General features: G+C 40.7%; 1 protein-coding gene across 1 annotated transcript in view; it reads right to left on the reverse strand.

Moving 5' to 3' along the window:
• Window positions 1–24,536, reverse strand: part of col25a1 (collagen type XXV alpha 1 chain) — a 198,715-nt gene that overhangs the window by 68,354 nt on the left and 105,825 nt on the right. Inside the window, exons 18-24 of the mRNA XM_087987194.1 lie at window positions 16,209–16,253; window positions 16,036–16,113; window positions 13,625–13,648; window positions 13,140–13,184; window positions 5,506–5,550; window positions 5,318–5,389; window positions 3,181–3,252 (exon numbers count right to left, since the gene is read on the reverse strand). Of these exons, the coding sequence (XP_087843320.1) occupies window positions 3,181–3,252; window positions 5,318–5,389; window positions 5,506–5,550; window positions 13,140–13,184; window positions 13,625–13,648; window positions 16,036–16,113; window positions 16,209–16,253 (381 nt within the window). The remainder of the gene's footprint in view (window positions 1–3,180; window positions 3,253–5,317; window positions 5,390–5,505; window positions 5,551–13,139; window positions 13,185–13,624; window positions 13,649–16,035; window positions 16,114–16,208; window positions 16,254–24,536) is intronic.

Consider the following 24,536-nt stretch of genomic DNA (forward strand, 5'->3'; position numbering starts at 1 on the left):
TCAATTGCTTGTTTCATTGACCTTATCCATTAGAAGCCATTCTAAAATAATTTATTAGAATATCGCTAGAAAGTAGAAACAATCTATATTTTCACAATCTGATTGCGGGTGCAGAAATCGCATTCTCTTAATGACTTTGCTAAAATTCCAATAATAGACTCAAATTAACATCCACGATAGTTTGAGTTTCAAGAACTAAACCCTCTTTGGGCTGAACTGAATCTTATAACCAACAGTATATTATAAATCAATCCATAAGCATTTCTAGGTGAGAGAAGCAGAAGCACTTTATGCATGAGATGAAAATAAACGATGATAAACATATTGGTGCTTTTTTAAAGAAAAATCAACCGAGACTTCCAAATTCAATGCACGTTGGCCAGGCTAAGGGTCCAAGCCAGCAAGGAAGGCAGTATCAAATTTATGTATTTGAAATGATAAGGGAGAGCAGCTGTAGCAAGCTCACATGGTTGAGACTGCAACAGAAGGGGAAGAACAAGTCCAGGGAGCTGATGGAAGTTGGAGCAGCAACGTCAGAAGACCTGAGCAAGGAAATTGATATTAGATGTCACAATGTTGGTCTTTTTACAAGGTTACTATGCCTTGAGCTTCCCCCCCAGAGAGGGGGAAATTTGCCAGGCTTCATCTAGGCTGGGTTTGAAAGGTTTATTGGGGCCCTTTTTGTTTAGCTCTAACAAATAATGCCTCCGGGCTAAGGTTTTCATGTCTTCAAAAAAAACGGTATAATCAAAGGGCAGTGGCCAGCTAGCCATGTAGCTAGCCTTTGATTAGAGTTTTGGATTCAGTTCAGCAGCAGTGTGTGTGAAGAAAGGCTGCGGCTTCTCTCCCTCCTTCTGCCCTTCTGACTTTGTAACCTGTAAGATTTGTGCATCGTTTTTACTCTTTGTGCTAAGGGGTCTGTCTATTGAGGACTATTGCAAGTATTTTCTGATCAGCATCACTAAGTCAGGATAGTCTGTCGAGCTATCTGGTATTCTATTTTCTGTTCTTGCATTTCATTCCGTAATTTTGTAAATAAATTCTGTTTGTGTAAACCTTGGCAGTTGAATGAGCTAATTCACTCTGGGAATATCCACTATACACTTACGTAAACAAATAGCAAAGTTACGGTCTGGGCTACCTGCTTATGAATGTTTTGAGGGGTCGGGCCTGGTCCATAACATAGAAATGAGATTAAAAATTAAAAAAAGATTAACTTTTGCTTTCTGAAAGAAATAACTGATTTGCCATATCATGATGGTAGTACAAGTGGAATATTACCAAATTTGTTTGTGTTGTACCAACTATTTCTGATGCCATGGCTTCCTAATCAGATTAGGTATTTTATCATCTGTTGAAGTGTTTTCTTTGGCAGTTATTGTGGTTGTTTTAGATGGCTTTCCTGCTCTCCATGAATTGAATGGAGGATTTGTATTCTTTTGCAGCTACAACAGAGAATTCCCATAAGAATTTCCATGAAGGACAGGAACTGCTCACTTCTTTAGATTACCCAATGCTCATCTGCTTTAAATGAATTGCTATGGCAACTTCTTCCACTCTATGCTGCAGCTTAACTTTTCAAAAAGTTCTCAATCTTTCAGCCTGACTTATTGCCATTAAGTTTCCCCTCGTACCAGAGATATCTGTTTGCTCACTGGTTGAACTTGGACATGGGACCATTCCCACAGACAATCAGACTTTTACCTCTGCCTTGCAGCTGCAGAGTTTTTCTGTCTCTTTGGACTTTTTTCTTCTATTTGAAGGGCTCTTCAGTGTTGACTCTTGCTACAAGGTTTTTTGGGATTCTCTGCCTTCAGCAATCAGCAGTCTCTGTTTTGTTTGAGGTCTTCTGGGTTGCCAGCATATTTGTCCCGTTGGGACTGATGCTGCTAAAGTAAATCTTCAGATCTCACACTGATCACAAACTGCCATTTGAATCTTCTATTTGTGTGGATTTTTAGGGCCTTATATGGCTGAGTGAATGAGCGAGTGTCTGTGCGTGTGAGAGAGAGAGAGAGAGTGAGAGAGAGAGAGAGAGAGACAGACAGTGTGTGACTGTGTGTGTGAGAGAGAGAGATAGTGAGACAGAGAAGACACCTTTTTGTTTAATGAGAAGAGTCGTGTGGTGTACACAAGGTGTCCTTTAATGCTTGTCTGGAATGATTTACAGGTGTAAAGACTGTTGGAAGGACCTAGCCATATGTCCACCTTCCACTAGATCCTACTTTCAGAAACCATTCAAAATCCTCCCCACCCTTCCCACTTATCCACATAAGCCACTATGATCTTCACACCTCTCTGCTTTCTCTAATAAAAGCAAACTTGTGTGAACACAAGAGTTCCGAATCAAAAAGAAAAAGTGTAAAAAGAGCCATTTTACACTAAAGTTAACTCAATTTTTCTCTCTTCAAAAATGCTGTCAGATCTGCTGAGTATTGGCAGCACTTTCTATCTTTAGCTCTGCTCCCTTGCAGAAGAGAACACAGAACTTGGTGATAGGGAGGATTCCAGCTGAAGGTAGAAGGAAGGTTGTAGAGACAGACAGACTTGTAGTGTATGCCCATTTGCTCCACTGGGAGGGAGGTCTTGTTCCAGCAAATAGCAGCAATGACCTGCTGTGACAGCCTAACTCACTTGAGGCCCTGCTGCTTAAGATATAGATCCTCACCTTCCAGCTGGATTTGGTGTCCATCCCCTCCCACCTCTGTAGGATGAGCATGTGTATTGAAGGCTGGGAGCAGGGAGGTGCTGGCGAGTGCAGTGCCTTCTAGCAGTTGACAATCAGCTCTGTCAAACAGTCAAAGTATTCTTTGCAAATAGAAGTACTTGGAACAGTAGTGTCTCAATGGCCGTGGCTGGGGCACTTCAGTTTCAAAGCCATTCGAATTGATCATTAAATGATCCTGCGACGAACCTACCTTGGTCACCCAGAATTGTTGCAGGTCAGTAAATAGCTTCCAGGGCCAAAGAAACTTATAACTGACTCCCTCTGTATTGAGGAATTATTAGATGTGCACTGCTACCTAAACAATTTGTGGTGAAGCATATCCATAGAATGCTATTTTCTTTACTACTAAAGCAGGAAAGAAATGTTTCCAACAATATGTAATATGCACAATAGGTTTTTTCTATATTGCAATATAAAATAATCATGAGGATGCCTCGTTTTGAAAAACTTACTGAAGTGCCTTTTGGACCAGGTGACCCATGGTCTCCTTTCTCTCCTTTCTCTCCCTTTTCTCCATTAACACCCTGTCCAAATAAAAATCAGGAGTTACAACCAAATTATGAATTAACACTTAATGAATTGAACTCTCCAGATCAAACTCTTTTCAATCTGAAGAAAAGTAGCTTTAAATAATGTTGGAAAATGTTGTATGGTATATGGAATTCTTAAAATTTACCTAAAATTCTTGAACAAGCGACTGAGACCAGTGTTTAATGTTTCATTCAGTAAAAGGAGAGTATCTCCAACTATTCAACATTCTCTCAGTAACAAGCTGTTAGCCTAGATTAAGTTCTGCACTGACACTTAACTGATAAACCTTCCACCTTGGAGACAAAATGCTACCAATGGAGCATAGCCAAAATCTAGGTTACAGAATGGTTTGTTTAATTTTCTAATTCTAATGAGATAGTAGCTTTTCACACAGGTTGTTTAGGATTTAAAAGTAATATGATTCCAACTATATTGAATCACTCATCAGTCTTGGTCACTACACTTGGGTAAAAACATACTGACTTTGTGGTGGTCAGTGGGGATTCACTCGGAAAATATGGGGAAGAAAAGATGTTGTGAAATTTGAAGTGGTTCAGAAAAGATTTATGAGGATGTTGGGGGCGAGAAAAATCAATCCTGATGAAGGGCTTAGGCCTGAAACGTCGATCCTCCTGCTCCTCGGATGCTGCCTAACTTCTTGTGGTTTTCCAGCACTACAATCTCGACTCTGCTCTCCAGCACCTGCAGTCCTCACTTATGAGGATATTGCCAGGATTGGAGGATTTGAGCTATAGGGAGAGGCTGAACAGGCTGGGGCTGTTTTCCCTGAAGTATCAGAGGCGGAGGGGTGACCTTGTAGAGGTTCATAAAATCACGAGGGGCATGGAATAGGATAAATAGACGAAGGCTTTTCCCTGGAGTGGAGGAGAAAAGAACCAGAGGGCATAGGTTTAGGGTGAGAGGGGAAAAATTTAAAAGGGACCTAAGGGGCAACCTTTTCATGTAGAGGGTGGTGCGTGTATGGAATGAGCTGCCAGAGGAAGTGGTGGAGGCTGGTACAATTACAACATTTAAAATACATCTGGATGGATATATGAATAGGAAGGGTTTGGAGGGATATGGGCCAAGAGCTGGCAAATGGGAATAGATTAGTTTGGGAAATCTGGTTGGCATGGATGAGATGGACTGAAGGGTGTGTTTTTGTGCTGTAAATCTCTATGACTCTATGAATGAGGTGAAACTGTAAATTTAGTGTTTTCTCCCTAGAATTTAGAAATTTAAGGATTAATTAAACTTATAAGGGGTTTGACAACATAAATAAGGAATATCTCTCCCCTAAACGTGAAACAGCAGAACACGGGGTACCATAATTAGAACTAAAATTAGAACCAAACTGGGTAAACTTGAGTCTACGAAACTGTTCTTCATAAAAGTACAAAATACTCTGCTCAGAAGGTTGCAATGAAAAGCCAGCACTGCCGCTCAGAGGACAGGTTGACATTTAGTGAAGAAGTAAATATATTTCGGATTACAGAAAGGATTGAAGCATGTGGGCGTACTAGAGGATTTCTTGCCTAACAAAATATTTGAGCAGACCTGAAGAATATAATGAAGTTTTATTGTTATGTTTTGCCATGTGATCCTGTTAGACTCCTTACCATAAATATATTGATCAGTGAAGAATTTTGTACTGTACGAATTTCACTAAATAACTAGTAGTTCTGGTTTTAATTGCTTTTATTTGGCTAGTGAGCTTCAAGTGGCACCTGAATCTGATCCTTTCCTTGGCTGATGGGCACATTCCTGCATGTGCCAGCTGTAGTGAAGAGAGGGGTTATTTGTCAGCTAGGATAAACGGTGCTGAAGCCAACTGTAGCCCTCCTACTATTGGTTTTACTGAGATCAACGAATTCAACACAAACCTGAGGTATTTGTCTCTCCATGGCTCTGGTTTCGCAGTGCATTCAACAAATGAATAATCAGGGAAATTACATGACTCTCTCTCAGTACAGAATAATGAAATCAGTTTTGCAAGAATATTTGAATCTGCTTTACAGTGTCGTCACAATAACGTGCACAGTATTAAAAAACACTCACAGGTAATCCAGGTAAACCAATGCTTCCTTTATCGCCTGGAACACCAATGTCACCCTTTGAACCTTTAGGACCCTGCAAGTGAACACAAGAATTAAATACAACAGAAAAAGTTTGCTCTCTATGAATTTTTGTCAATTACAAATGTTGGGAACAAATTTAAATCAGTAAATACAAGATAATTTCAGTACCTGTCTTCCCTCAGCTCCAGGAAGTCCAGGGTTACCAGTGTCTCCCTGTTGTTCAGTATATGCAAAAAGAATTTCCAGTGAATGATTGTTATACGTCTATATTTTTATCCATTTCCTATTAAAAAGCTAAATCCACACATTTCACTTTCTCCTTCTCTGCTACTAATTACAACAAACATTTTTATTAATCAGCATTTAGGGGACCAGGAGTGTACCAGTTGATCAATAAGTCCACATAATCAATGTAAAAACACACAGTAAGTAATAGAGCCATAATGCAGTGGATATACTCATCACATTATACTTTATTTACAGCAAATCACTTAACTAACAATGCAAATTTGCCTTAAATAAAACTTACCGGCAGAGAGCCTTCTCAGTCACACCCTCAACTGACTACTCGGACATCACAGAGATCACGCTAATACAGTAAACTTTCAGTATTTCAGGTGTATAATTTTTCCTGGTTTATCAAGAGTGCGAGTTAAAACAAAGTCTAATGTATAACAAATGTTTAATACTCCATTATGAATTGTCTATAATGACATTATAGCCACACCTTCACCTCCAATTTTGCAGTCAACATTGATCTTAAGTCATGCAGGCATAAATGAATGTGGCAAGGAGTATTCCAGGACAATCCTGAAGTGCAAAGCCAACCCCTGGCTGCGTTTCTCTACTGCAAACTGTCATCTTAAATCCTCTCCCCCGTCTCTCCACCCTCTCCTCCAAATACAAGTCCAATGGCTGATGTGCTTTACAGTTTGATCAACTTCCTCTGCTCCTTCCATCCTTTTCTCCTTAGCCCATTAACTCAGGTAGTCCTTTCACCCAGAACTTGTGCCTTTCTCTAGCCTATCTCCTATCTCAATTCATGCCCATTCTGAACTCATCTTGAGATGAGATCCACCTCTTGCTTCCTTGATCCTTGCTACATTGAAGTGCTGACCATCTAACTTCCCTCTTGGGCTCCCAGATCAGCTGATGTCATGAACTGTTCTTTCTTTTAAATCTGCTGTCATCACCACTCTCCAAAAAATAAATCCCCTCCCCCTCTGTCAGTACAAAGCTGCCCTATCTCCAACATCCCCATCCTCTCCACATCCTCGAAATCTTAAACACTGTGGGATCTTTCCTGGAACTCCATGTTTGAACCTCTTCAATCAGGGTTCTGCCCTGTCATGGTACTGAAATGGGTATGAGCAAAGTAACAAATAACATCTTGCTTGACTATGACAAAACTAAACAATCCATCTGTGTTCTGTTTATCCTTTCATAGAATGTAGGATTGCTGGTGAGACCAGTATTAGAAAAGACATCTGCAGCAGGTAGATGGTTCTGATAGGATCTCCTTAGAGTAGATAAGCCACCACCAACCCTTATATTACTCATCTCTGGGCTTTGTTCAGTCCAAGACTAAGCAGTGACCCATTAATAAATCTTGGCACAAGAGGCATATACTTGAGTAACAAGAGGGAGTTTATTATATACTAACAAGATAAGGGCAGGACTAAGTCATTTGGCCACTTAAGCCTGCTTGCCATTTAACAAGATTAGAGTTAATCCGCCCTTAGCAGTAGAGAAGTAAGATGAGCAAACTGGAACAACTATAACAGGTAACTATAAGCTACAAGCTCTTTCTGGAGACAGTTACTGATTATTTTTTAACCTGTTCAGACACATTGAGACACATTTGCAGAAGGTGAGACTTGAAGCTGGACCTTCTGGGCCAGATGTCAGGACACTACCACTAGGTCAAATAAGTCACAGAATCGATCATATAAAACTCAGTGGGTGGGGCTATACAAAAGATTTGTACTAATCCTTTCAGGGCAATTACCTTGTACATCACCTCCCTCAAGCTTTTCTGTGCTTAACATATTACACAGTTACTCAAACAAATATATAAAGTACAACATAATAATTTCTCTTCCCCTTAAGGCTCTGACCAGAGTTAATGTTTTGGGTCCAGTGATCCTTCCTCAGAACTGATGGCAGCTAGGAAAAAGCTGTTCTTTTGTTGGTGGTTTTTGTTCTCTGGGTTTATTTTAGGTAGAAAAGTAGATAGGATACAAGGATGCTATAAAAAGTTAGACTGGTTAGGTAAGTGAGCAAACATTTGACAATGAAGTATGATGTGGGAAAATGTGAAATTGTCCATTTTGGCAGGAAGAATAGAAACATACTAGCTAAATGGTGAGAGATTGGAGCGGTCTGATATGCAGACAGGTTTGAATGCCTTCTCCAGGAATCACAAAAAGTTAGTGTGCAGGTACGTAATGTAATTAGGAAAGCTAATGTCATCATTTAATGCGAGGGGTATTGAAAACAAAAGTAAGGAGGTTACGCTTCAGTTAAACTGGTGAGACTGCATATTGAATACGGTGTTCCCTGACACCCCTGAAAGGTTCACATTGCATTTGTGGAACGTTCTGTGAATGCACATGTTGTGGACCATCCTGCCAGTGAAAAACAAATACGGCTTCCAAGTCAGCACAATTAACATGAGCAAATGGGATGGAGTGATATCACTGGGTACTGCAAGTGCACGTGTTAACCATGCATACTGTCACTTATCGAAGGAGTAGCATTCTAAAAGCTTGTGATTTCAAATAAACTTGCTGGACTATAACCTGGTGTTGTGTGACTTCTGACATTGTCCACCCCAGTCCAACACTGGCACCTCCACATCAGCGCACATGCATAATGATAGTACTTCAGAGAAATTAGCTGGGATTCTGTTCAGTTAAACGCGCACTGGTTAGACTAGTATATTATATTGAACTCAATGTAAATTGAAGGGTGTAAACGCATTGAGGCAGTTCAGAGAAGTTTTACTAAAATAATATCTGGAACAGTTGAGTTGTCTTATGGGGAGGGCCTGGATAGACTGGACTTGTACCCATTGACTTGATTGAAATGTTCAAAATCGTGAGGGGACTTGACATGGTGGATGTGGAAAAGATGTTTCCTCTGATGGCAGAATGTAGAACTAGGAGGCACTGCTTAAAAAAAATTAAGCAAGAGAGAAGGAGAAACTTTTAGTTTCAGATTATGGAGAGTTTTTGGGAACATTCTTTGTCAAACTAAGATGGAGGCAGAATCTTTGAAAGTTATGAAAGCAGCGGCAGGTGGACCCTTGATATGTAATGGGGCAAAGGGTTCTTGGGGATCGGCAGGAATGTGGCGCTGACATTACAATCAGACTGGCCATGATCCTATTGATTGGCATGAAGTGCTGACTGGCCTCCCACTGCTTCTAATTTGTAAAGTTTGTCGGAGAAATTCCAGCTTTAAAAATGTTTTAAATTACAATTAAACTTTAATAACTGATATAGCAAGATTAGTTTTCCTACAAGTGTTATAGTTGTTGATATAATTAAGATTTAAACGTCTTCAAATTTTCTTTGAATGTTTTTCTTTGATATAAATTATTAAACCTTTTTTAAAACCATTAAATTGAAATGGTATTCTGTCAATAAAGCTTTTAACTTCACCTTTTTATTTGAAGACTAAAAATTTTTTAAGTTGCCATTTTTTCCATTTAATATTAATATGGAGGTTTGACACCATTTTACTCCTCTTCTTGGTGGGATTTCCACCCTTGTTAACAATATGGATGATTGTCAGATGCTATTCTGCTCCTTCATCAACCAGTTCATGCTCTTTTTAACTGAAGAAAATGGTGTTGTGATATTTCTGCATCTTTAAATATTTTTGATTTCACAACAACAATTTATTTCAACTCCAAAATGATTATTTTTTAATTAAATCTTCTTCTACCTTTGGCTTTAAGGTTCTGAACTCTTGAATTCTCAAATAACCTCGTTTGTGAAGAACATTTCCGCAGCTTACATGAATGGTGCTCACCATGGGAAAAAAATGCTTGTTTTAATTAAGGTAATGAGTTTTGCCTATTTCAGCTTCCCAGACCTGAACAGTTGCATTAAAATACGCATTTTCATCATTTTCTCTCAGGAACTCAAATTATAACTGGAATCCATTGTCAGTCACTTCTTTACTCTGGACTACGACTCAGATTTATCTTTTTGTAGCTTCATAAAGTCATTGAGATGTACAGCATGGAAACAGACCCTTTGGTCCAACCCGTCCATGCCGACCAGATATCCCAACCCAATCTAGTTCCACCTGCCAGCACCTGGCCCATTTCCCTCCAAACCCTTCCTGTTCATATACCTATCCAAATGCCTCTTAAATGTTGCAATTGTACCAGCCTCCACCATTTCCTCTGGCAGCTCATTCCATACACGTACCACCCTCTGCGTGAAAAAGTTGCCCCTTAGGTCTCTTTTATATCTTTTCCCTCTCACCCCAAACCTATGCCCTGTAGTTCTGGACTCCCCAACCCCAGGGAAAAGACTTTGCCTATTTATCCTATCCATGCCCCTCATAAATTTGTAAACCTCTACAAGGTCACCCCTCAGCCTCCGGCACTCCAGGGAAAACAGCCCCAGCCTGTTCAGCCTCTCCCTGTAGCTCAAATCCTTCAACCCTGGCAACATCCTTATAAATCTTTTCTGAACCCTTTCAAGTTTCACAACATCTTTCTGATAGGAAGGAGACCCGAATTGCACGCAATATTCCAACAGTGGCCTAACCAATGTCCTATACAGCAGCAACATGACCCAACTCCTGTACTCAATACTCTGACCAATAAAGGAACTCTTTACGAATCCTTAAGTTTTTAAATATGATTTTCCCTAGTTTCTGCCAATTTAAGCTTTTAAAGTAAAGCTGCTTTTCTAGTCCAGATTGACTGACACTGTTGCAAGAGCTGAGTATTGTTTTTAAAGCTGACACTTGCTTACAGAGGTCCTCTCTATTTTAACAACAGTGTTTCATTCTTTCTTCTCTTCACATGGCTGTCATATCTTCATTTCAGACAACAGTGTGCATTGCTGCCATCGCCTTGCAAGAGAAATCCACAGCAAGTGCCTGGTTCTTCTTGGATTTCCTTTGGTTAGAGGTACTGCCACCAATCTTTCTCACAATAATAGCCTGACGGTGCTTATTGTATTAAGTGGTGAAGGATGAACCACTAATTTATCTTCTTGTCAGAAGAAGCATGTACTTGAGGAACAAGAGGTAGTTTATTATATACAAGAAACATAGAATCCCGACAATGTGGAAGCAGGCCATTCAGCCCATCAAGTTCACACTGATACTCCAAACAGCATCCCATCCAAACCCACCCTCCTACCCCATCCCTGATAACAAGTTACATTAAGACTAGCTTACTCCATTACATTTGCTAAGAGACACTGATATCTCCTGAGAGACTGACAGAATGGAACAACTACAACAGACAATGAGAACTGACAATCCTCTCCCAGAGAGGCTCACATATGTTTCAGTGGGCGGGGCTTTTTAAGAGCTTTGCATTCACCTTTTCAGGCCAGCTATCTTATACAACAGCCAGAATTTATTACCTATCATTAGTTACCCTCGATAAGGTAGTGGGGAGTTGCTATCTTGAACCAACGCAATCCATCTGGTGCAGGTGCACACACACTGCTTTTAGGAAGAGACCCATTCTCAACCTGTTGGCAGCCTTTAATACAGCTAATCAAACCATTCTCCCCAACATCTCGACACTGTCATTCAGCTGGGCACAAACATTCACATCTGGTTTCTTTTTTATTTACCTAATTGATTGGACTTTGGGCTCCACATTGTTGCCTCTGATGTTGGCCAGGAACTATCCTTGACCTGCCCCCATTTTTCATCTATCCATTGCTCCTTATCCATATCCTCTCCAAATTTGTGCACCACTAACATAGAGGTTTACCTCACTGCAAACTCTCTTGACCCCTCCAATGTCCTTAAATAGCTAGACAGCTTGTCCAACATTCAGTATAGGATAAGCAGCAATTGCTCCAACTAAACATTGATATGACCCCTTTTAACTCAAACCTAGCCATCGACCCTGGCAAGACTGTTTGCAATCTGAGATATGCTTCTGACCACATACTCGTGTTGCCAATTCCCACCTTCATAACTGTCTTTGTCTCAGATCAACATATTTTTGTGACTTGACTATATTGCTCCTGGCCAGCCTTGCTATAAAATTCTCCTGTTATGATACTATTATTTCATTTACTTCAAGTCAGAAAGATATCGTTTGACTTGTGTAGTGTAAGGTTCGCTATTTGTGGAAGACCCTATATTGCTGCAGCATCAGATTTTGTGATAGTCCTTGTAAAGAGCCCCACCTAAAGATACTGATGTATCTTTTACTTTCAGATACTGACTGACCTACTGTACATATGCACTGAAATGGGCTTATTTGTTTTACAAAATACGTTAATAATATATTGCATCCAAGTAAACTGGTTTTATGTAAATAGTGACACATTCAGGTTTAGAGTGATGGTGCAAGCTTGCATCTAGTTCGTTAATTGTTGTGCAAACATCTTCAGTTGCTCCACCAATGACCTGACCTTCACCGTAAGATCAGAAGAGGGGATGTTTGCTGATGATTGCACAATGCTTAGCACCGTTCACGACTCCTCAGATACTGAAGTGGTCCATGTTCAAATGCAACAAGATCTGGACAATATCTAGGCTTGGGCGTACAAGTGACATGTAACATTCATGCCATACATATACCATGCAAAGATCATGACCAATAAGAGGCAACCTAACCACCTCTCTTGAACGTTACTGAAACCTCCCCATCCTTGGGGTTACTACCAACCAGAAACTTTATTGAACTTGTCACATGAACACATTGGCTACAAAAGTAGGTCAGAGGCTAGGAACACTGCAACGAGTAACTTGCCTCCTGACTCCCCAAAGCTTGTCCATCGTCTATGAGGCACAAGTCAGGTGTGTGATGGAACACTCCTCACTTGCCTGGATGGGCCCATCAGCACTAAAAAAGCTTGACTCTATCAAGGACAAACAGCCCACTTTGGCACCATATCTATGATCATCCACTCTCTCCACCATTGATGCTTGTACCAGCAGTGCGTGCTATCTATAAGATGCACTGCAGAAATTCACCAAAGATCCTTAGACAGCACCTTCCAAACCTATGACCACTTACGTCTAGAAGGACACGGACAGCAGATATATGGAAACATCACCACCTGCACATTCCCTTCTAAGCCAGTCACCATCCAGACTTGGAAATATATCATCATTCCTTCACTGTCATTGGGTCACAAACTTGGAATTCCCTCCCAAAGGACATTCTGGATTAACCCACAGTAGGTGAACAGCAGCAGCTGAAGAAGAGGTTCATCACCATCCTCTCAAGGGCAGCTAGGGACGAGTAATTAATGCTGGCCAGCCAGCGATGCCCAAGTCCCAAGAGTGAATAAAAAGAGAGAAACTTTATACAAACCAGGAACTGGAGAAATTCTGTACTGATATAAAAGGAACCATGAAAACCTGTGCAAATGTTCCATCTGGACAAATTTCACACTGGCTATGCTTAAATTAACACATAATACAATTCTGCTTCTTTTAAGAACAATGGCATTGACAGCAGGAAACCAAGTTTCATTGTGCACCATCCTTTTCAGTCTATGTCATTAAAATGAGACTATCCCCAGTGACTACTGAGAAAGCCTCCTGTCAATCATGGACAAGAAATAAGATTTCTCTACCTTTGGTCCTGGCATTCCTGGAGATCCTTGAGGCCCTGGTGGTCCCTGACGACCCAGAAACAGAAAGAAATTACTTTTGCATGGAGCAAATTGGAATATTTTTAATGCAAGATCAACATTCTTCCAGAGATCATGCATTTTTCTTTTAGAAGGTCAAAAGTAAGAGCACAACAATACAATACAGGGCTGAGCAGCTATTGGCTAAGAATGTTCACAGTAAAAGGCATTAAACTAATAAAACACTAATGAAGCACAGTAAGCAATGATTGGTTATAATAGTTCACTAACAGGGTGGACCAAAGAGCTTACATTAATGGCTGGTTATGTACAAAGTGGACATTTTCTTCACTCGACAGTGCATTTACACTGTTGCTGATCAGGACTTCAGCATATTAGACAATTATTTACAGTAGTCTGATTTTATAAAAATACAGCCATAAGTCAAAACAGCACATGCAGTAACCCTCAGGAATCCATCTTGTTACCGTCACAGTTAAGGTGGTGATCCTCTGTCGAGAACGTCAAAATTAAAGAAAGAAAACATAAGAACAAATTGGTAACATTTTCAAAGAATCTCATCTGTGATTTATTTCTGTAGTTGGTCATGCACTGAAATCCCTTGCACATTGAATAGCTGGTTGGTTGCTTTTATTTATACTCGGGTCTGATATTTCCTCGGAACTGCACCTTTTCCATAACTTAACCAAAAGCCCCATCTGTGGGTGTACACTTGGTTTCCAATTCAGCAACTCTGAGGATATTCCTAGTCCAACTATCTGTGCTTGTTACCTTTCGATTAATAGAACAATTCTTGAATAGGTGCAACAAAATCTAAGACCACACCTGAGTGGATGTTTTTCAGTGGAACCTTAAAGCATTTTGGAAAAGAGATCATCTAAATTAGAAGGCAGCATTGGCTAAAAATGATTTGGAGATGCTAGTGTTGGATTGGGGTGTACAAAGTTAAAAATCACACAAAACCAGATTATAGTCCAAAAGGTTTAATTGGAAGCTCTAGCTTTCGGAGCGCTGCTCCTTCATCAGATGGTTGGGAGAGAGGATCGCCAGACAACCACCTGATGAAGGAGCAGCGCTCCGAAAGCTAGTGCTTCCAATTAAGCCTGTTGGACTATAACCTGGTGTTGTGTGATTTTTAACTTTGACTAAAAATGACTAACTCCCATAGGAGAATAACATCACCTTTTCTTATATCAGACAGATAAGAATGCTAAAGTCTTCAAATTAGAATCAACTTACTAGTAGATCTCATGTGGGGATTCCCTCCCATGAAGTGCAGCCTGTGACAGCTCAAACCCATTTATGGTGGTGACAGGAAGACAGTTTCAGCCCATCTGCTAGGTCTTGATTCAAATTCAGAATTAAAAATAAAATGATATTTCCCAAAGTCAATGTGATGATTAGATGGTAATTTTAGCATCATCACTTGAGTTACCACCTTGCAGAACAGATCACCCCCCCCGCACTTTAGAAACGTGCCATTGAAATCAATGAAAATTGAAATGGGAGACTGATGGAGCCACCAACAGACGGACAATCTGCTCTGCTGTTTATTGTTCCAATCAAAGCAGAGAAGATGAGAATTATACCACTTAGTCTCATGATTATGTATTCACTATTATCCTTTATATGTCGTCAATACCGATTCCACAGGTAAAGGCCAACCAAGGAACCATTAGTGCTTCAATACAGATACTCCCACAAGATCGTTTAGATTCGCAATAACTCTTGTTTATTACTGGATAACATTTCCTAGGATAAAATGTACTTTGCATAAATTTTTTTATTACAATGCAACAGCCCACACAGATGGATAGAAGCTCTTAAGATTGCCATGGTAACTGAGCTTTTAAAAACACAATCCAGGACCTTAAAACTAAAGGGGAAAAGCTCTCAATTGTAACATCACTTCTCAATAACAATGTCTTAAAGTTAAGCAGTATTTGATTAATATATATATTTATATCGAGCAATCTGTGTTCATTCTTGTGGTATGCAAATTAAAAGGGCTTGCTGTTCATAACATCACATCTGGTACCTATATTGATCACTACGATATAAGCTCAATGGAAAACAAAGCTAAGAATTTGTAATTGCATGATTATTCTGATTATTCTTTCACAAATAGTATATACAGACAGGAAAACAGAATTGCTCCATATGACGAGGCATTGAAATAATAGAAGCAGAAGGCTATAGTCTTTCATGATCCCAATCTAATATTTGCATTCTGAGCTCAGTTTGCCCTTAAAGCTATATTAATCTAATAAAATCTTTGAAGATACTGAGATAAAAAGAACTTCTTTTATCAACAGATGTTTCAGACCACAGAATCAAACAGAAGAGCCAAGAAATAAAATTGAGATTAAAACAGAGATACAGCAGCTAAGTTAGCACAATCTTGCTTTGGTGCCATGAGTACAGACCTCTGCCCCGACCCTATCAGAGAATCTGAGTTCAGAGTAGGGTCAGCTAATTTGTATAATTCTGCCCATCATCTTTACCAGTACGGGGACCCCCATGACATAACTGGGGGCTGGGAAGGGATGATGCAGGAACATACAGCACTGACAAGCCACTGGGAAGAAGGTGACTGCAACAAGTGGTCAGGCTGGGGAAATGGAAGAAATCAGGCACTTCTTTTCCAAGGCCAATCTCATTGATGTTCCAATTCCAGAAAGGAGGATAAAGGGCTATGGGGAACAGGAGGAAAGTGGAGTTGAGACCAGGATAAGATCAGGCACAATCATAGCCGGTTCGAAGGGTTGAATTGCCTACTCCCACTCTTAATTCCTATGTTCCTCATGGATTTACACTACAGCATTACTTAGCACTAACTGACTCTAAGTTACAAATTCACCCAGAGAACCCCACTCACCTGGAGTGCTTGATGGATATTGCCGTTGTAGTCTATTATCTCAGTTACCCCTTGTTCTCCTTTTTGTCCAGGTGGACCCTAAAAAAGTATCATTACAATTCGCATTGAATTCAGATCCGCATATGGACAATGCATGATTAAAGAATACCGAAAAACAAAATATGGCAACTCACTCTGGGTCCCATTGGCCCTGAATCCCCAGGGTCTCCACGGTCACCCTGGAGAACAGAAAAATTATAATTCAGTTATATATCTGTGTTCATAAAACAGTGTCAGACAGTTTAAGGCTCCCTAATTCATTGTTCTGCAATTACAATTGTGCAAAGACCTGGGTCAAAATGTTGAGAATGACATTGCGAGTATGATGGACAGAAATTTCACACCAGAAATAACAAATGGGAGAGATTGATTAGGAAAATCTGCACTGAGAGCTTCACTTGATAAACTAGGACCGTGAATCTCAATGGGTTTCTATTTTTCAGTTTCTTGGCATGCAAACATTTAGTCCAAAAACATGAACTTTTGGATACTCTCTGACTTCAGTCAGAATTAATTGGCTTACAAGGCAACAGAGATGTCGGGGAAATGACACTAAATCAGTAATCAGATAGATCCAGGCTAAATACTCTGAGGATATGAATTCAAATTCCACCATAGCCAAAGACAAAATTTGAATGCAGTAAATGTCTGGCAATAAATGTCTGGAAATAAAAGCTAGTCTAAAAGGTGACTATGGGCTGAATCAGACTTTTTCTAACTATGCCATTGCATTGACTTTGTTGGAGAAATGTTTGCTGAGAGGCCTAGTAGGATTTCTCATTGTATCTGATCAATGCATCATCTACTCACCGTCCCATCTCTACAGTGACTCTCTCATTCAATTCTAGCTCCATCTAGCCACAGCTATTCCCACAACAACTCACTGCTCAGCGGATATCCACAAAAGGACTGGCTCTATAGAGACCTGATTAGATTACTTACAGTGTGGAAACAGGGCCTTTGGCCCAACAAGTCCACACTGACCCGCTGAAGCGCAACCCACCCAGACCCATTCCCCTACATTTACCCCTTCACCTAACACTACGGGCAATTTAGCATGGCCAATTCACCTAACGTGCACATTTCTAGACTATGGGAGGAAACCGGAGCACCCGGAGGAAACCCACGCAGACACGGGGAGAATGTGCAAACTCCACACGGTCAGTCGCCTGAGGCAGGAATTGAACCCGGGTCTCTGGCGCTGTGAGGCAGCAGTGTTAACCAACGTGCCACCACGCCGCCCACTGCGTCATCTTTAAAAGGCCTCTTCGCCCATCAAACTGATACTGACTGCACCCACTCTTGGTATTTTCCCAGTCCTATTCTAGTTGTGGGCCATTCGAAAATCAGTTGACAGGTCAGACCCAGGGTGAGTAGGAATGAGATTGATTCTGGGGACAAAACACTTTACACGGATCAGCAGCAGTTTGAAGATATATTTGTGGACTCTTCTCTTCCTCAAATATGAAGCATTCAAATCTCTTTTGTGTTCAGCTGTAGCTCGACTACGCAATGCAAGGTACAAATAAATGGTTTATGCACATTGCACACTTCACCCATTTTACCCAAACTGTGCAATTGAGATCCTCCAGCTCGTGAAGGGATCCAAGGTTCACAATTGAACAGCTTCGTGCTTATCTCGGTCAGGGGCTGGGTGGGGGGGGGTCTGATACTTATCCAACCAAAGGCCCACCTGAAAACAATACCAAGCGAGCCTGGAACCTCCAGAGGGTACGCAAACTATCCTCTCCTGCATTTATCACCGTTTTTTACTTTCACGGCCATTTCTCAGCAGAGAAAGAGAAAGATGACCAACAGTTGAACGTCATTCCTGCTGTATAAAGCCAGTTCAATATTATAATACCCTCACTGTTCATTGCAAAACTGACTTCAAGTTCTCATCTATGAAGCTTTATTCACTCAAACATTTCTTACCTTTTTGTGCACGTTTTTACACAACATCATGATACAGTGGTATAAATTTTTGTCAAATATATCACTGCGTGACATCTTTGTGACACACTCATACTTAAACTCATGTGTGGAATTTAGTGGCCTCCCACACAGCACAACACTCTAACAGGTAGTAATGTGAAAGGAGTGGACCTCGTCAGATACGTAATACAATGGATAATCAGGAAATGACAGAAATGAAAGCACGGGGCATACAGAATCTTGTCAAACTGGCAGAAAACCAGCCATTGGGGTCATGCTGGGTACTGTACAACACCATTGTAATCTAAACTTAGAGTTGGAAGCTCAGTGACTTGATTTACAGGTAATGCAAAGTTAATCATCTGTGTTGGGTCCCAAAACTGAAGAGGATACATCATATGACAAAATCAATATACCTAGGAATTGGGCAGACAAATGACAAATGAAATTCAGTGTAAATAAGTGCACGGCATTCACACATTAAGCCAAAACATTCAGAAAGGAAGGAAAAGAAAATAACATGTATGGAAAATAACATGTATGGAAAATTTAAAAAAAGAATCTTGCAGCCCTACTCAACTACAAACTGAAGATTTTGCAACAATGCTCAGTGATACTGAGGAAAGTAAATCAGGTGTTGAGATGTCAGAAAATGCCAATCTTGAGCCATAATAAGTGAAGCTGTTCTCCAATTATAAGTCATTGGAGAAAGTGCACTTGGAATACTGCATGCAGTTTCGGTTGACACAGGACATAAAGCATGTTGCACAAATTGAGAGAATATAATAGAGGGCAGCCGGAAAGGTTGAGGGATAGATGGAATAATTACAAACAGCAATTATGTAGGCCAAGTAATTTATCACTGGGAAAGCGTAGGTTGAGAGTTGTATATGATTGTTGATTTTAAAATTCAAAGTCAATTAAAATAAATGTCAGTAAGTTGTTTCAAATTGCTTAGTGAAAAAAAACCACAGGACATGTCTTGTGCATGAATGGTGGTAATTTTAAAACCAATGTGAAGAAACAATTTCAATGTGAGAGTGATGAATTTATGGACATCCATCCACGGAGACATGGAAGCGGCAGGCTGAGATTTATTCAAATGCAAACAGATAAATTGCTTGCAGGAAATTATATTTTGGATGGGTGCATGTGTAATCTGAGCCAGAAAATTTGGTAACTGTAGTATTTCTGAAAGAAGCATGTGACTTTGAACCTCTGGTTCACAAAGCTTTATCACTGGGGTTGTCCTCACCCATGTCCGGATCTGAAGCAGACTAACTGATACAGATTGATTGGCATGATTCAACATCAACTCTATTATTGTTCTGGCATTTCGTACCAGGATAGTAGGCAAACCAGATGGCCTTTCATGTTTTTTCATTTAGCAATCTTTATGCCTCTATAAGTTGCAATATCACTTTGCAGCATTTGATGGAGCTATTTCTTGCTCTCTTTATTGTATAGCTGTAAGCATGACATTATTTTGGCAATGGGTCGCTCTGGATAAAAAGGAAAAAAACAGAGAAAATTGTGACTGTGGGAGAAAAGACAACCTAATGCTCTACTTGAGAATTAGATTCATAGCCTCCAGATATGCAACTGACTTGCTACCAGCTCCACTGTTAAGGCAGCTGTGAAATACCATGAGCTTGTGACTGAGGCTTGCAGACACCCTATTAATACAAGGGAAACACTGCCAAAAAATATAACCGGGGGGAAAATAAACTACATACATGTGCCAAAACGTCTCATAAAAAAAGTGTGAATGTTTGTGGGACACATAGAAACGAGGAAAGAACACAGCTTGTTTCAAAAATGGAAGCTGTTAAGTAAACTTCAATGTGTGCTCCTTTGATGAGTTACATGTGCACAGCATGAAAAATACAACTGTCTCCTTCAGAGTCCACTGTAGACATGATGGTTGAATGAGCCCCAAGGAGATAAATCTTTCATCTTTTCAAATAAATAATGGATTTTATGTTTTTGAGGTTTGCATCAGTCCAGTCAATTGTGCCTCCTCTTTTTACCTAAAACAATCACTTAGCTTTGGACAATGTTTTCTCTTTGAATACTTGCACAGTGATACTTGTACATGCATTGGACATGAGGGGTACTTGTACAGAACTGAATTGATATGAGTCATTTGGTCTGTTGTCATGGTCTTCTGGACAAAATTGAGGAACTATTCAAGAAGTAATTAACTGCTACATTAGGGGATTAGAAGACACCAAAAGAGATTGCCAAATGAGTTGCTTCTAATACTTCCTTCCCCTGCCCTATTAGGATAATGCTCCCTCAACTCAGTTAAATTTCCTAGTCTTGAATTCCTACTCCTGCTTGGCTTTGTTTCATTTTATTCCCATGTCCTCTCCAAACTGCCCTTATCCTTCCACGTGGTAGAGGTTGTGGGTTTGGAAGATACTGTTGAAGAAGCTTTGATGGACCACTACAGTGCATCTTGTAGCTGGTACACTGTTGCTGCAGAGTGTCACTGGTGGAGAACGTTTGAAGGTGTGCTGCCAATTAAGTAGACTGCTTTGTCTTGGATGGCATCAAGCTTCTTGTTGGAGCTGCACCCATCCAGAAAAATACTTATTCATCACACTTCTGACTTGTGCCTTGCAGATGGTGGAGAGACTTTGAGGAGGCGAGTTACTTGTTGCAGAATTCCCAGCCCCTGGTACAGTGGTGAGTCCAGCTGATCAATGATAGTCCTCAAGGTGTTAATAGTGGGAGATTTAGCGATGTTATGCAATTGCCAAAGAAAGGAGAGCATTAAATTCTCCATTCTTTGAGATGATGATGGCTGGCTGTAAGAGCTGGTGTGAACGTTACCTACCACTTATCAGCTCTGTGCCTGAGTTGTGTACAGATGCAGTTGTATTTTGTTCTGGACTGCATCTAATGAGTAATAATAGTTCTCAACATCTCGCAACCATTAGTGAGCATTCTCACATCTCATCTCACGATGAATACAAGTTCATTGACAAGATCACAAATGATGAGTGGGTCTAGAACTTCAACCTTGAAACTCCTGCAGTAATATTGGAGTAGTGAAATGGTTTCTTTGCTCAATACATTGCATCGGTTGTATGACACTTAGATCTTTTACTATACATTCTGTGTCCTATAATCCTGCTCCACTAGTTACCTAACGAAGGAGCAGTGCTCTGAGAGCTTGTCGTTGCAAGCAAATCTGTTGGACTATAACCTGGTGTTGTATAATTTTTAACTTTGTCCACCCCAACAATGACACCTCCACATCATCATTTCTAATATACACACTGTCTTCCTTTGTGCTGGGTTTGTCAGCAACCAATGAAGAATACCACTCCCCCACATTCCTCCACACCACCATTAACCCGCCACAACTAATTTTCTTGAGTTAAGTTTTGCCGGGGCTCCTTGATGCCACACTTGGTCAAATACTGTCCTGATATCAAGGCTAATCACTCTTACCTCTTCCCAACATTGTCTATTTCCCACCGACCACTGGAAACATAACCCATGCTTTGTTATCTTTAGAGTTGTCTGTTCTGTTGCTGTCATTGCTGGTATCCCATCCTCTGTAAACCTCAGTTCTTCCAAAGCTCTGCTGTTTTTTATCGAAATACACACTGACCCCACTTGTCTATTATACCTGTCTTTGCTGGCTCAGAGTGGTTCTCAGCTCATGCCGTTGGTTTATTTAACACAATGTGGGCTACAGGAAAAATGGCACGTGAAAATGGGCACAGGACTGTGAAGGCTGACTAATTACACTCATTGGATGTAATACAGATAGGACAACAGCTTTGCGTTACCTGCTCATTTACATTATATCTTTCTATAGCCCGTGCTGATTATGTTTTTGTTTAAATTCATGTATCAGCAGTGAGCCCAAATTTGATACACATTGGAATGATATGAAGCACTGCTAAAATTGAGCTTACAACTCTTAAAGTGGAGATGCATTGTGGCTAGTGCAAATGCTGGGAGTTTTGTGGGAGCTGGTTCTGACCTGGAAAGGCTGGCTCAACATGGAAGATAGGAACCTCTCTTATCGGAAGCTCAACTGGGAAGGTGGAAAGGAAAGTTGTTCTGTGCTTGCAGAAGAATGGAGCCTCTTTCGGCACACTGGGAAAGAGCAGTGGGAATGGATAGAAGTGGAGATCAATGTGAGACATCTAGCTCTGATGATCCAAAGGTAATGCTACAAGAAATTTAGTGACATTACATGAGTCATCAAGTTTGGTAAATACATCTTCAAAAGTCAAATCCCATCAACTGCACCAGATATCTCAGTCACTGCTCAAATCAGCACACCTCCATCACATGTCAACAATCTCTGTCTACCAGGACTCATACATAAAGTTCATGTGATTTACCAAACCTTTACACATTTAACATGACTGCAACCTTCATATCCACACGATACAGATTGAACACAGAGTTATTAATTTACTACTGTCACAACACCGACAAACTGTACCACACTCACTGACACAATTCTATCTCTCCTGCAGTACAGCTTTACGCATATCCAAAGGCAGAAGGAGCTAACTGAAGGGGGAGAAACTCGTTGCTTGAGTACATCGTTCAACCCATTGAGTCCATTTTGCCATTCAGCAGAATAATCTTGGCTCAATCCCAATGCCATATTCCTACTGGGTCCCCATATTCATATGTAGCCTTTAAAGAAATATTTCTTTCTTAAATATACTTTCTGTAGTACAGATTGTTACAGGTTGAGCATCCTTAGAGTGAAGGTCCTTTTTCCTTGTTTCACTCTGAATTGGTATACAGGGCGACCCCCATATCTGTGGGTCCGGTTTCCGTGGTTTCAGTTACCTGCGGTTTACTGTGGCCTGAACATATTACAGGGAACGTTCCAGAACCAGGGAACAGGAAGCTGCTGGGAAGGCACGTTTCCCGTTTAAATGAATGGGTTTGCTCCTACCCGCGGTTTTGGACTTCCACTGTAGATCCTGGAACATATCCCCTGGGTTATGGGGTGGTGGTGGTGGGGGGGGGGGGTGGACTACTGTACTATGTATCCTGAAACCGTGACCCCTTCCAGTGGGGCTCCTGATAAATGGAAACTTTAATCCTTGCTTCTGGTCTGTCCAGCTCTGACTGACGTTTTTACACTGAAATGAGAAACCTTCTTATTCTTCTAACGTCAGTGAACACAGACCCAGCTGACCCAACCTCTCCTTATATGATGACAAAACTACCAACATATGAATCAGTTTGAAGGACTTTCACTGCATTCCCTCTATGGCAGTATATTTTCTTTTAGTTAAAGGGGCCAAAATTGCATACAGCACTCCAGGTGTGGTCTCTCCAAGGATCTATACAACTGCTGTAAGACTCCTGTACTCAAATCCTTGTCTGTGAAGGTCAACATTATTTGGCAATAGCAAATACCATTTGCCTTCCTAACTGCTTGCTGCATATCTCAGCTTCATGGAGAAGACAGCACTATCCATTATTGGGATAGCTGCTGCTGATGACATGGTTACTGGGAGGTTTGAACCATTGATGGGGATGGCATCCTTCTCCCTAATCCTCCTCCTTACATGCCACTTCCCCCTCATTCTACAATATCTTCTGACATACAGGCTACAGATGACATACTCATGCACCTTTTCCTTTCCAACCTTCATTGATTCATTAGGGACGAAAACTGGGTGGTTGATCCCTCACACCATTTTCATGCCCTTTTGATGATCTATCCCAATATCAATAATTATTTGAAACATCTTCTCCCTCATGGGAGGTGCTTATTGTTTCCACAGTCACTTTCAGCATGTAGTTGCTGACGGATGTCAACTTGGAGACTCTTGATCAGTGACCCTATTGCAGATCTCTCAGAGATCTCCCTTCCTTTGGCCTGATTCGGAGACATCTACGTGACACCTGGGTGTCACTGGTTTTCTTGTCTTCAACACTGCTTAACCTGAAGAAGGGTTACACCCGAAATGTTGACTTCTCCACCTCCTGATGCTGCCTGGATTGCTGTGTTCTCCCAGTCTCCTGCTTGTCTACCTTGGATCCCAGCATCTGCAGTTTTTTTTTTATCTCTGACCACTGTTGAAGACCAGGAAAGATATCCATTGCTCAATGTCAGATGTACAGTTTCTACCAGGAAGGTGAAATTTGAAGCAGTTAGCACACAGGGATCAATTTAAAATGCGGATTTGTGTTACAAGGTGATTTCCAGCTTCTCATAGTTTAATGTTACTTGGAGGGGGGATTGAAAGTATATTTTCACCACACATACCTTCTCTTCTTAAAGTGTCTCTCAGTGTATCCACACAGGAACTGCTGTGACGAGGTGTGAAAGACCTGGTCTTCCTTCAGCTCAGCCCAGCCCAGCCTCCAAAAGCCAGGGCAATGGATTTGATGATTTCCTTATGATACTTCTGTGAATTAAATTGGTCCATAATAGGTCCTCTGGAGCTGTCAGTCTAGACTGTCTGGAACTGCTGATGTTACATCCAACAGGTGCAAGACTAATCACTGACCCGGGTTACACCTGC

The sequence above is a fragment of the Chiloscyllium plagiosum genome, unplaced genomic scaffold (genome assembly GCF_037043375.1).
Source record: "Chiloscyllium plagiosum isolate Xiang-an unplaced genomic scaffold, Cpla_swu_hap1 HiC_scaffold_1, whole genome shotgun sequence".
Lineage (NCBI taxonomy): Eukaryota > Metazoa > Chordata > Chondrichthyes > Orectolobiformes > Hemiscylliidae > Chiloscyllium > Chiloscyllium plagiosum.